This window comes from Thamnophis elegans, chromosome 4 (genome assembly GCF_009769535.1).
Source record: "Thamnophis elegans isolate rThaEle1 chromosome 4, rThaEle1.pri, whole genome shotgun sequence".
NCBI lineage: Eukaryota > Metazoa > Chordata > Lepidosauria > Squamata > Colubridae > Thamnophis > Thamnophis elegans.
In genome coordinates, this window is record NC_045544.1 from 57868788 (window position 1) to 57882688 (window position 13901).

The 13901-nt window shown below is 32.2% G+C and overlaps 1 protein-coding gene across 3 annotated transcripts in view; it reads left to right on the plus strand.

Annotated features, from left to right (window-relative positions):
- Positions 1 to 13585, plus strand: part of SNX9 (sorting nexin 9) — a 43622-nt gene extending 30037 nt beyond the window's left edge. For 2 of the 3 annotated variants that reach the window (XM_032217016.1, XM_032217018.1), the window contains 14 exons: positions 780 to 933; positions 1785 to 1938; positions 3192 to 3276; positions 3871 to 3996; positions 4155 to 4272; positions 5278 to 5408; positions 5857 to 5960; positions 7137 to 7240; positions 7751 to 7828; positions 8561 to 8637; positions 9339 to 9428; positions 10269 to 10383; positions 10595 to 10686; positions 11742 to 13585. In XM_032217016.1, coding sequence (XP_032072907.1) covers positions 780 to 933; positions 1785 to 1938; positions 3192 to 3276; positions 3871 to 3996; positions 4155 to 4272; positions 5278 to 5408; positions 5857 to 5960; positions 7137 to 7240; positions 7751 to 7828; positions 8561 to 8637; positions 9339 to 9428; positions 10269 to 10383; positions 10595 to 10686; positions 11742 to 11789 — 1476 coding nt within the window. In that variant the 3' untranslated portion in view covers positions 11790 to 13585. The remainder of the gene's footprint in view (positions 1 to 779; positions 934 to 1784; positions 1939 to 3191; positions 3277 to 3870; positions 3997 to 4154; positions 4273 to 5277; positions 5409 to 5856; positions 5961 to 7136; positions 7241 to 7750; positions 7829 to 8560; positions 8638 to 9338; positions 9429 to 10268; positions 10384 to 10594; positions 10687 to 11741) is intronic. The other variant, XM_032217017.1, reaches the window with a different exon arrangement.
- The last annotated feature ends 316 nt before the right edge of the window (positions 13586 to 13901 follow it).

Consider the following 13901-nt stretch of genomic DNA (forward strand, 5'->3'; position numbering starts at 1 on the left):
GGGGGATCTGTATTTTATCTTGCAATTGTAGCAACTGTTTTTAATTGCAAATCTGAATTTATTAAGCCAAATATGTGCCACTAACTTTCCAATGCATTGCAACATTCTTGCCTTTCTCTACCCTAATTGAATCCGGAAGCATCTAATCATCAGTTTCTTCTGAACTGAGAAGTTCTCATTTTCAAGTTTGGAATAAAACAGGATCTTATACCATGTTTTGAAGTTTGGTTAGAAAACTGTTTAAATAAGCACTTTTTGATTTAAGTACATCTATATTGCAGAGGAAAATAAAGATATTCTGTATACAATCAAAATGCTTGTTCATGTTTCAGCTCAGTCAGCTAATTTTCCATACCTGCTACCTTTCCCCCGTTTAATTATCAGGAAAATTGTAATTTCTAATGTTAAATTTATGATGTTTTTAAAAATATTGAACTGAACACTGGTATTGCTCGAGTTTGGTTGCATCTTGAGAGAAATATTATAAACATCTTAATTGGGCAATCTTATTTTCAGAGTTTTTTAAAATTAATTTTATACTAGCAGGTAAAATTTGCATGATATAATCAATTACATACATTTACAAAATTTCCAAATCTGATATTCATTCTTACATTTGTTTCTTTCTAGAATATAAGTTTGATTGCTCTTTGGGGGAGAATGTACTTAAAAAGCCCCCAATCATGTAGTTTTTAAAATTGGTTTCAAATACTTTCACTTTATTTTTTTATTAACGCTATTTCCTTAGACTAATGGCTCCTTCATCTCCTTTGTCATAGGTTATCAGTAATGCAAATGATCCCTGGTCAAGTTGGGAGAATACAACAGCTGATGATGCCTGGTCAACAAAACCTGAAGCTAGGCAGAAAAATAGTGCATTGAACAATTGGGACGCAGCAGCATTTGGTCATCCTCAAGCTTACCAAGGTCCAGGTCAGTAGACTGTCTATCATTGATAAGAATTTTTAGGAATGGTGATTGGACTCTTAACTTTGACTTTTGATGAAATGCATAATTTGAAATTTTCTAAGACTATTAGGACAGAATATATATAGTAGTCTTTCACATTATATATTGTGTAGATCTATTACTTAAAGTCAGTGATCTAGTAGATGGGCATGTCAGGGAAAATTGAACCATCTGGGAAAACAAAAATAATCTGAAATTTATGTTTTAATGTGTTTATTTTACTGATTCCATCTGATTAAATACAGAATCAAATTTGAGATAGGCAACTTGTGTTCCTCTCATCTTCAAAACTATTTAGTATAAATAGTAGAGCCTGAAGACATGGTTCTGCTGATTGGCCTGGGGACAAAAAAAGGGGAGTACATCGCTGGAGGTGATTTGCTAGATTAACTTGCTGACCCATTTCACCCCTGTACTTCTTGCTCACATTGTACCTCCACTGTTTATTATTTCATTCTTTTACTATTGTTATTTTTACATTTTCTTATCGTCCCCTCCCCCCATTTTATTGTTGTAAGCTGCCCCCAGAGAGATGGACAGCAAATAAATTTAACAAATGCATAAAAATAATATTTGCTATACCATACATCTAAATTCGTTTACAACTACAGATTTTTAATCCTCATTTCATTAAATTACAAAATACAGAGATGACAGTAGCTTATTTGTTTGATAGTTAAGCAGTCCTTTTAGTTTTCAAAAACATGCCATGATGTTCTACATGGCTGTTAGGGGAAGTTAAGCTGGAAAATCCTATTTAGTTATGTACATTCTTTTTATTAATTAGCTGCTCAACACCGTTGTTTGCTCTTTAGCAGCGGCTGATGATGATGAATGGGATGAAGAGTGGGATGAGCCAAAATCAGCAGCTACCTCCTATCCTGGTTATAAAGAGGCAGAGCCCTCTGATCCAGCCGGGGTTCAACGTGGAAACAGCCGTGGAACTGCTATGAAATTGCCACTGAACAAGTAGGAATCTTACAATTGGCACTGTAATCAGAATAGAAATTAAAGAGACATGTATGAATTCCTCTCTTATTAGTTCGAATACTGTAGTAACAATCAATATGTATCCTACAGATCTTAAAAAGAAAAAAAAAACCACTTGTATTGTTCAATTGAAAGACCTAGCTAAGTAGTGTAACAGCATCTACCCGATTACAAAAAACCAAGCAGGAGTAGACTTAATTGGTATTAGGATAGGATAGAAAATCATCATGAAATTCCTGGACTCTTAAGTTAGACTAGAAAGTTTTTTAAAAATCCAGAAGGTACTGGCAGTCTACTCTATTAACTGACTGGCCTAATAAGGTTACAGCAATAAAATTCAAAGGAGATTTTATCTATCTTAACTGAAGGGTTTACTGAACTGAATAATTTAGAAAAATGAGAATTGTATTTTCTAACTTTTAATCATGTTTTATTCTGAAATAAAAATGTAGAGATATCTCTTTTTACATTAAAAACTTATTTTGCCTGAATAACTATTAAGATGGAATTCTGGCTCACTGGTTGTATCATTTATTCTTCTAATTTTCTGTTGATAATGCAATTAATTGTTTTAACAGGATAAGCCTAATCTTCATTTAATGAATTATATTACTAGCTGCTCTAAGGTTTTAACATTTACATTCTGCTTGAATTGCTGAAATAACCTTAGGAGGCTTTATATCCTGACTGTCAATAGCTTTCTCTATCTAGTTACCAAACACTGGGCTAAGAACTGCTTTTCCATCACTGGAAATCAATGTTCAATGGATTCATGTGTGGCTAAATGTATATGTGGTCTGATTAGAAAATGAGATGAAAATCCTGCTATAGACAAATCTTTTTTCACGTGTTGGTAGTAGAGATGGGAATTGGATTGGAACAGAGTTTGATTTATATGAAAATATTGCTGGATTCTCAAGTGACAGAAGAGAATTTAAGAGCCCAATGGATGGTATTTTGGTGGCAGTTGGTACTAACTGCTGCTATCCACTGTTTGTTCTAATTGGAAGAATTCAGCCAATCACAGCTGGCTTAATAGTGTATGTAGAGATAGACACTTCAGATGCAGTTGTTAATTACATTGAGACCAGATCATTTTTGGCTCAAGTATTTTATTAAGAAGCCCATTTATCACATTCAAAAGCCAAATGCTGATAAATCATGGCTGGCATTTCTGAATACAGCAAAAACCCTATGAAAGAAGACTTGAGTCATTTTATTTCTCTGATTAGATTTCCTGGATTTGCAAAACCTGGAGTGGAACAGTATCTGCTGGCAAAGCAGCTAGTGAAACCCAAAGAGAAAATTCCTATAATTGTAAGTTAATACCAATCTATCTAAAATTTTAACCACTGCATGAATTATTAAATACTTCAAAAGTATGAACCACAATTAAACCAAAGTAATAAATAGTTAGGACAACATATGGGACAGTGAAACCTCAATTCTTTATTTCTGAAAATATGGAAGCCTATAATTCATTAATTCAGCATTGAACATGGACTGAAGTTCTTCATTAACATCTTATAGCATAATTGAAGCCTCTTAACTTAATTTTAAGTTTAAATTTTAGGGGATTTTTTTCTTGAAATCAACTCTCATGCTGTCTAGTCGAAAGCATATTGTGCATAGTACTTTGATTACTTTGAGTTCTATGTAACGAAAAGGAATCTTTGAGAAATATTTATTCATGTTGCATTGTCTACCTGCTCCAAATCAGTATTGATTGTTATATATAATAGTATACCCTACTAAGTTACAGAAAACATATTTGATTTTTATATTTACAAGAGCTAATTGCTTTTAGATAAAACTTGTAAATCTTAATGGATGTGGGTGGCTATATATAAAAGGTATGATACCATACATATGACATTCTTAGAATTGATATATAACTTTCTTATCCTATAGATTGGAGATTATGGTCCAATGTGGGTTTATCCTACTTCTACATTTGACTGTATTGTGGCTGATCCAAAAAAAGGTTCTAAAATGTATGGTTTGAAGAGCTACATCGAATATCAGCTTACATGTACAGTAAGTGTGTACCAGAAAACTTTTATCATAGTATATATCAGTGTTCCCGTTTATAATAATATTCAACCCTAAACTTTAATACTATTGATAATATAATCTTTGTAATTATTACAGCTTTGCAGAATTCATATAGCAGAAATTTTTTGTCTACTTTACAGAACACCAACCGATCGGTCAATCACAGATATAAACATTTTGACTGGTTATATGAGCGCCTCTTAATTAAGTTTGGAACAGCTATTCCAATTCCATCTCTTCCAGATAAACAGGTTACAGGTAATTTTATCAAAATCACAAGTTGGGCTATCAGTGGTTTGTAATTTATTTCTCAAAACTAGAGAAACAGTGACTGAATTTATTGAACTTTCAAATTATATCCCATTAAATTCCAGAAAAATAGAGGAAAAAAATCATAAAATTGTATGTATAACTGCTAGTAAAACTATTGTAATTATTTTGCTCAGTTTTATATTTCATAAAAATGTGTATTTTGTTTTTTACAGCATTCTGACAATACTTTTTCATGGAATTTTTAATATGCTACATTGGACTACTAATGCCATAGTCCAAGATTACACCACCCAAATTATAAACCTTTCTAGGGTGAGGAGGGCTACAACTTTTGCTCTGATTAATTGGCATTTTTCTCCAGTTGTCTTTCCTTGCTTTATCGTGATAATCTTTTAAACAAATGTATTTAAAACAGCCAATAACAGAGCCAATGGGGTAGCTCTTTGTACTGTTCAAGTTGTAAAAGAAAACTGAACGTGGACACACATACATTTCCATAATGCTAAGGAAACTGAAAACAGGAAAATGTATTTGTTTCCCATAGCATTGTCTAAAGATACCCTTGGCTACCTGTTCTACCATTTAAGTTATATTCATAAAGGAGAATATTAGAGAAAGGAAACATTTTTGAAAGGAAATCAAAAGGGAGCTGAGATGGTGAGACAGTTTAGAAGATGGATGGGCTGATTCTATGACCCATATATGCCAAAGTTCACATAAATCTTTTACTTTTTATCACTTCTTCTTAAGGGAAAACTAAACATTCTGTGTCAGCAGTCTTTTGCCTTAAGCTGAAAATACTTGCCATAAAAAATTAAAACATTATAGAAAATATATAAATTGAATATTTTCAGCTTGAGGGAGAGAGTTAGACATTAGGTGAATTCATGAAATGTATATATTTTCTCAAGCAAGTCAACATATTTAGTGATTGATCTCAAAAATTAGCATCAAACATGAATGATAGCAAGAATCCTGTTTTGGCTGCAGGACGTTTTGAAGAAGAATTCATCAAAATGCGAATGGAGAGATTACAAGCTTGGTTGACCAGGATGTGTCGTCACCCAGTTATTTCAGAAAGTGACGTTTTCCAGCAATTTCTTAGTTTCCATGATGAAAAGGTAACAGGTTTTCTTTAAAAAAATTGAGAAGGTATTGGTGAATAAATCTTAATTTAAAAAATGTATAGGGAATATTTCTTGTACAAAATGTTTGCCATGAACTCTAATGACTTTTAAGCTGTAGTTTAGAAAAGATAGTAGTTTAGGAAAGCAGTAAAATAGTGAAACTTGATAGCAAGTCATGATCCACAAAGTCTTTCAAGTATATCTGCAGAGATTTCAGAGCTCTTCTCTTTCAAATAGCTGCCTCCTAAGCTTCAATAAACCATTTTCTGTAGCTTTTTAGTATAAGGTAGATTGTATGCTTCTCATGATAATGGAGTTTGGTATGCTTGAACTGCATATCAGCTGTGAAAGAACCAGAAGAACTTTCCAATTTCCTTCCCTTATTAAGACCATAGTGAATACTAGAATATGCATTCCTTCATACAATCATTCTTACATTTAGGAATGGAAAACAGGTAAAAGGAAGGCAGAAAAAGATGAGATTGTTGGTGTCATGGTATTTTCTACTATGGAACCGGAAGCTCCTGATATGGATATGATAGAAATGTAAGTTGCTGGATTCCCCATCTCTCTTACAATAGAACAAAACTGAAAACTTTTTTTCAGTTTTTAAGTACCAAAATAAAACAAGTGTATCTTTAATTTTACTAGAATAAATATTTTTGCTGTAGCCAAAAGCTTTTGCTATTCCTTGTGAGGTTCATTTAAAAAATTTGTATACTACAAAGTAATCCTTTCAAGACTTAAGCAAGTGTCATATTATTGATATTTTCTATTTTCCATATTGAGAGCAAGTTTTGGACTATTGCCAAAGGCATATGGGCCACAAGGCTCTTCCATAAGCCGGGGTCCCCAGCGATGAAAGAGCTCAGGCCCAGTTGGCAGCAATGAAGCACATATGTGAGAAAGGGAAAAGGAGAATTGCAGTTGCTTTTTCCCTACAGCAATTGCAGGCCTGAGAATTGAATGAGTATTTCCTCTCTTCCTCAGATACTCCAACTACCAACTTCCCTCCTGCTTGACCTCAGACAATGAGACTCCCTCTCCTCAACTTTGGCTGCCTGAAAGCCTTTTTTTCTTAGGTCTAACATATCTAGTCTGTGAAAAAACATATTTGGCCTTAAATGTAATTAAAGTTTATAAAAGTCATAGTTAATGCTTTTGGTTTACACGCTTGCTATTCCTAGTCTCCTTTATGGTGAACTCTCTCTGCCTTCATCCATAATTAAATATTTTCTAGCATTAATTTTAAAAATGGATAATGGTGACTAGATTATGTAGAATTTTCAGCTTGCACCAGTAAGCCTGGCATGAGGATGTTGTGCACAACAATAAAGCAAACAAAGTGAATTTTTCATGAGAAAAAATGAAATAGTGAAGAGTGCATGCATTCTTCTCACCCATTTCTGAACTTTTCTCCATGCTGAATAATGGCAGCATTGTGACTGCACTGGGCCAAAGATGATAAAGAATGTTCTTTCTGAGCATGTTTTTTTCTCCAAGGAAAATTTTTTAATGATTTGAAATGGATTCTTAAGTCCAGTAAACAAATTTATTTATATATAATAGCTTGCTTGTATATAATTAAAATTCACAATTTTCAGTAGACAATTACTTGAGAAAAGGGGAATGAGTGTAAATATATAGCCTGCTAGACAACAGAAAAATTAAAAGTTCTCCCCTGGCTGATTTAGTTTTTTTTTTAAAATTATTATTACATAGTGAACAGAAGTGTGATGCAGTTGGCAGGTTCACTAAATCCATGGATGATGGAGTTAAGGAGTTGCTAACAGTAGGCCATGAACACTGGAAACGTTGCACAGGACGTAAGTGTTTAATATGTATTTGCTTTGATGATTTAATTTTCATTAAATGAAAATGTACGCTTCACATGTAAACCTTAGAACTATCAGTGCAATAATCATACATCAAATATAATGGCTTTGCAAAATATTCACATAAATATTTGCCATATTAACACTTAAAACACTAATTTAATAAGCTTTTGGGAAAAGCTGATACTTTTGATTTTTTATTGACACTACCATATATTATCTGGAATTCAAAAGATACAGTTAGAATATATTTTGATTCACATTATATTTTTCTGTCTTGGTTAACTAAAATTAAGCATTACAAACCTGGTACCAAGAAATACAGAGGAAGTTAAGCAAGATATAGAAAATGAAATAATAAGGCAGAACGAAGTGAATGCAGCAAGATTTAAGGTCATTTGTCGTTGCCCCAATGGGATATCCAGAAAGTATGTCGTATCTAGTTATTTACTGAAGATGTTTGCCGTTATTCAAATACATTATACATGTGTTTTTTTACAGCATTACCCAAGGAATATCAGAAAATAGGAAAAGCTTTACAGGGTTTGGCACTGGTTTTCAGTACTAGTGGTTATCAAGGTACTTTTTGATTATATATATATATTTCAAAACAGCATTGACCTGTTTCCATTTGGGGTGCCACAAAAAATAGTTTGGGTCATCTTTTTTTAATTAAATTAGCATGAGTATTTGTAGGAATCAGGTATCAGTTTCAGAAATGTGTTTTAAACTAATTATTGCTGCCAATATATTCTAGTTCAATAATTTAGATATTTCAGTTTATGTTTGTGATTTCTACTTATCACAATAAATGCTATAATAATCAATGAATAAAAATAAATCAGATCACAGCAAAATAAATAATTCAGTAATTTCCACATTTCTAGATTTTGGTGCTAATAAACTTGTTTAAAGGATTGTGGTGCTTATAATCTTTATGAGGCTATTGCTTATTCCTGAATTACATGAGGTATTTAAAAGTGGCTGTTTTATCTCTATATTTAATGGGTCCATTGAGAATAAAATTGAAAACTACATTCTGGTGTCACCTTATTTCTGATTAATTTTGCTAATCTGATAATTATGGAAATTATTGAAAGCAAATATTTTCCTCACTGCCCACATGTTCTATATCTTGACATTTCAACCAACTGATAAGAAGTTTCTATTAAATATTGACATAAGTTAATGAATATTTTATTCATAAATATATCTTAAACTCTGTTTTTAAAATTAAATATTATTACTCAGGATAACAGTTGTAGACTGTATTAAAATAAACTTGCTAAAATATGTCATTACTGTTTTTAGGAGAGTCTGACCTCAATGAAGCAATAACTGAAGCAGGAAAAACGTATGAAGAAATAGCCAGTCTTGTGGCAGAGCAGGTATATTCTGTCTTCTTACGATGGCAAAACTTTCTCTGTACACATGGTGTGCATGCATGCACACATCTTCAATCCCCCCACCCTTTAATTTTTCAACTTGTCAATAGCCTGGACTAGTCCCTGCAGTTTTCTGTTTGCCATTGCTCCTTCCTAGGCTGAAAGAGATGGCTTTGTGTCTAAGGCAGGACTAGAACTCAAACACTCCCACTTTCTAGTCTGGTCCCATAACCAGTACCCAAACTAGTTCCTGCATACATTAGCATTATGTAAAGTATTTAATGCTGTCTTTTCTGTTTATACTTTCATTACTTCGTTGATTACCTTACTTTTTTCAAGTGACATAACAGACGACTATCACATTAGCAAAACATTTTAAATATAACATGGAAAGAAAAACAAGTTTCATTTGGTTTTTTAATAAATAATCATTTATATGGTACTTTCCAGATAAAATAGACAAATTCCTAGAGTTAAGAGGGGTTGATTTAAACATCTGGAGAAAATGTATTTGAGAAAGATTGCAAATTATTTTAAAGGAATACTATAGCATGGAACTCTCCAATGCTTTATACAATTATTTATAATTTGCATTTGGGTTCTTCTTAAAAATATTTTTTTCCTATGGTCTGTCATTTTACTTTAACTATGCACTTATTGTGACATGATATTATAGAATTACTAACTACTCCTTTCTTTATTAGCCAAAGAAGGATCTTCATTTTCTGATGGAGACCAATCATGAATACAAAGGATTTCTTGGTTGCTTTCCAGATATAATAGGTGCCCATAAGGTGAGAGAGAATGCAGTATGGGTTTTCAAAAGAGTGAATGCTGGTTATTTTAGTATCAGTAGAAGTTTTAAAGACACTTCAAAATCAGTTGATCAGAAGTATTTTATTAGAATTTATTTGTACCGATATTTTTGACATCACCAGTACTGAAAATGCTATATTTCCTCTTCATTTCTTTTACAAGAAATGGAAACTGATTGTAGTAAACCCATTTTAAAAAATCCTTGATCAAATATCAGTACAGAGGGTAATCATGAAATTACAGCATAGACTGCTTTAGTTAATTTTTATCATTTTTAACTGCACTGGAATGCACTAGGATGATTGTCGTGTTTTTTCTTAGAATGAATCCATACATTTCAGAATGATAAAAAGTAAAAATCATAGTATGGCTTTGCATTAGGTATAACCTGGTAATGAAATAAATACCTAGTTGGTCAGTTACCAATACCAGAAAAGCCTGTTTAGGCTCCCTCCCCCCTTTTTTAAAGAAAGAAATATTGTCTCTTGACCAAATTGATCTCATTATAGTTATTTACTAAGAAAGAACCAGAACAGTTGATATAAAACCTAGTTGGGAACTTCAAGATAGGTTGGATTGATAATAGATGCGACATGTGTCACACATGAATAGATATGTATATTTAATATAATATGTTTGATTTTATTTATGGTTGCCTGCCCCATGACATTTGACAATATGCAGTGTCATTACTGGTCATGCTTAATACAATTTTTTGCAGGTTGAATATTTTTGAAACTAGTCAGGAACTGAATGATGTTATTGTAGCACTTGAAATATTTTTTCAATGATGGCTCATGGTATATTTTTCTTAACAGGGAGCAATAGAAAAAGTGAAGGAAAGTGATAAACTGATTGCTACCAGCAAAATTACCCCCCAAGATAAACAAAACATGGTGACACGTGCAAGCGCCATGTCTTATGCATTACAAGGTAAAGTTTCAGCCCAGCGAGCAGCATCACAGCAAAATCTTCTTTGATTCTTGAATCTGAACAATTAAAAGCAAAGTACAATAAAGGCCATGATAAAAAAAAGAAAGGAATATTTGGCCTTGTGCTAAAGTATCTTTTGATTAAATGCCTAAATAAAGAATATTTTTTTAAAAATCAGAATATAAAAATGTTACTTGGCTTTCATTTACAGCGGAGATGAATCACTTCCACAGTAATCGAATTTATGATTACAATACTGTGATGCGTCTATACCTGGAACAGCAAGCACAATTCTATGAAACGGTAAGCTGCACTATAATGTTTTTTTTAATGTCTGTCAGCTATACAGTTACTTGTTCTTCTAAACAAAGCTGAGCTCAAATTTTATTTGGAACGCTTGAAATATTTAAATAAAAAGTTAAGTGAATATTTATGGCTTTATCGCTTCATAAATCACTTGTGAAAATCTTCACTTTAAAAATGTAGATTTGTAATGATTTCCCTTCGTTTCCTTAGAAAATGCTACTTGGCACTGATAATCCTTCCTGTATTGCACATTTTGCATGAGACTTTTGCAGCTGGCACTTTTTTTTTTGGCTAGGATGCACATTGAATTAAACTTGGCAACGCATTAGCAATTCTTTCATTCGTTTCAGAAAAGGGAATGATTAAAATACATGCAGTCATTCTACTAAATTCTCTGTAATTTCACCACCTCCTCTGCCACAATTACCTAGACTATTTTTATGTTCCTCTAATAATAATATAATATTAATAATAATATTCCCATATTTCCCCCTGAACCTCATACCAAGGAGGCAGAAGAAATGTAGTTTAAATTGCATTTAACTCCTGTCTAGAAGCTATTGCCCATTGTAAACGAATGCATTAATATATAATATATATATAAAGAGACCTGAATAATATTGGTAGCTGGAGATTAATATTTTCATGTGTGCTTGTTATCAATCAGCTTTTTAATTACCTGTTTGCAATTAATTGCCATTTTAGCCAGATCTATTATGTCTTTTTTCATCTTTGAAATAAATTAGACAAATTTTGTTTGCAAGCTGGTTTTGAAGAACATAGTGAAATTTACCCATGTTTTATTTTTATTTTTTTTAAACAGAGCACATGTCATGGGTTTTAATATCACAGACATTAAGTGTGCTAGTGTGCTTCTGAATAATTACATTCTTTGAATTATTGTTTAGACTTATTTATTTCTCATGTCTATTTCATGCCACAGGAACAAATTATTTAACATTCTTTCTTCCATGATCTTTAAAAGCAGGTTGTTGGTGGGGGGATTCTGAAAGCATTCCAGGGCCCTAACTTTCACACTCTATGTATTTCAGATTGCACAGAAACTGAGGCAGGCTCTCAGTCGCTTTCCTATGATGTAGCTGAAGGCAGATGAAGAGCAACAACAACTCCAAAGTGCTTTTTTGATTATTGATGGGAGAAGTGCAAATAAAGAAGTAGAAGACTTTGCCATCCAAAAAGCCTTTTTAAAAGATAATTAATTTTCAGAAATGAACCTTTAAAAAAGAAGAAAAAAATCTTCAAGTGTTTACTTTGTTAGCCTTAATGCCCTGGATATTTATGATAATTTTTTCATGCTTTTCTTTCCTAGCTGTTATTGAAATGAAGCTGGAAAGTACTGTATTCAATGAGACTAAATTGCCAAATGGTTTGTTTGCCAGATACCAAAAAAAAAAGAGATACATCCAGGGGTGGATAAACATATGGATATCTGGATGGTTTTGTTTTGTTTTGAGTTTAACTACCCTGCCCGTGTTAAGTAAGAGTTTAGCATCCTAAACTCTTCAAAAGCAAAATATGATCCTTAAAAGGATAAGAAAGCCAATATAGGATCTGTAGATACATAATTGTTAAACTTCTTTCTAGCTTTCAGATACGTTCTGTGCAAAGGAAATATTCGTCCCATTTCTACTATAGCCATAACATCAATTTTCTGTAATTATATAAATATATATTTATATGGATTACTACTTCTTAAGGGCTTTTTCTTGTACCTCAGATGCCTTCTACGGCTGCGTTATTTTCCTTTCTGGGTTTATACATAGTAAATACAGACATTCTGAACATATGGGAAAACTGTTCCATCCTGTGGTCCAAGCCATACACACTTCTTAACAAATTATCACTTTATGTATTAGGGATTTCCCCCTTTTATATCCCGATATTTAGTGGCACAAACACCCTATCACAACCAATACGATAGGAAATTTTCTAAGCTCATTGAAGGATTTATGTTGGGTCCTCCTGTCATAACATGATGATATCTTACACTGTTTCATCAGAAAAATTAAATCGTTCAGATTTAAAATATATGTTAAGGATTAACAGAACAACAGCTACTTAAGAATGGACTCTGCTTGCAATATTAGTTTCAATTCATGTATATATAGATTATAGGTCACACAGACCTGAACTGTAAAAAACTGATTGAAAAGACATATTCATAAACAAGTCATTGAGCTAAATGCAGCTTTCTATTTATTTAATTTTGATTGGGAATTAAGAACTTTGCTTTCTTATTATCAATCAAGTGCTACATGTATTCTGAAAGTTTAATTGACTTAATATGGCATTGTCATTCTGTTTCAGTAACTTTGAGATCAATGAAGTATTTGAGCCTGCCAAGTTAATAGGCCTATCAAACCAAACCACATCAAATTAGAATGTAATCTTGACAATGCTGTTCTCTGTTATGTTTTCAATGACACTTTTTTCCACAAACTTGTTTTATTTTTCATTTAGTTGCCTTCTGAAATTCTATAAGATGTTATATATTAGCCACTGAAATAAATGTACAAATTGTAAAGAATGTGTATAAATGTTTTACACCAAATGTAATAAGATCTCATCTTGCATATTGAAACAATTTATAAGTTAACTGCAAAGCATATAGTGAATTTAAGGCACTTTTTTCACTGCACCATTTTTTTCAGCATTTATATCAATCTTTGTAACTGGTTCTTTGGAGATTATTTTTTATGAATCTGGGTTAATCCTGATGACAGAGGTTGCAGATTTAACATTTTTTTAACAGGCAAACTGGGCACAAAAGAGCACAAACAATTGTTTCATTGTGAAAACTATTTGGAATTGGCAGGTCTGTAAGCTTTCTAGCAAATGAAGTCTTGAAATTCATAATAAATATTTATACAGATGAGATGCTTTGCTTTTTTCCCTGTGAGTGATTTACAACTCAATATAAAATCTAATATCTGCAAAATGTTTTGTCTATATTCAGAATTTATTCATTTTTTATATTAAGGAATGTTCCTTCCAGAAAAATACAGAACAAAAGTGTGTATGATATGCTATATTTTTTGCAAGTAACTAGCAGAGATTTGACAATGATTTAGTATTGTCACCTCAAAATAAAAAGCTAAATATAACTTATTTACATGTCATTCATAGTAAATATAATAAATGCCTGCTGTAAAGATGAAATTTCTTTATATAGGTTATGTAGACTCTAGGAG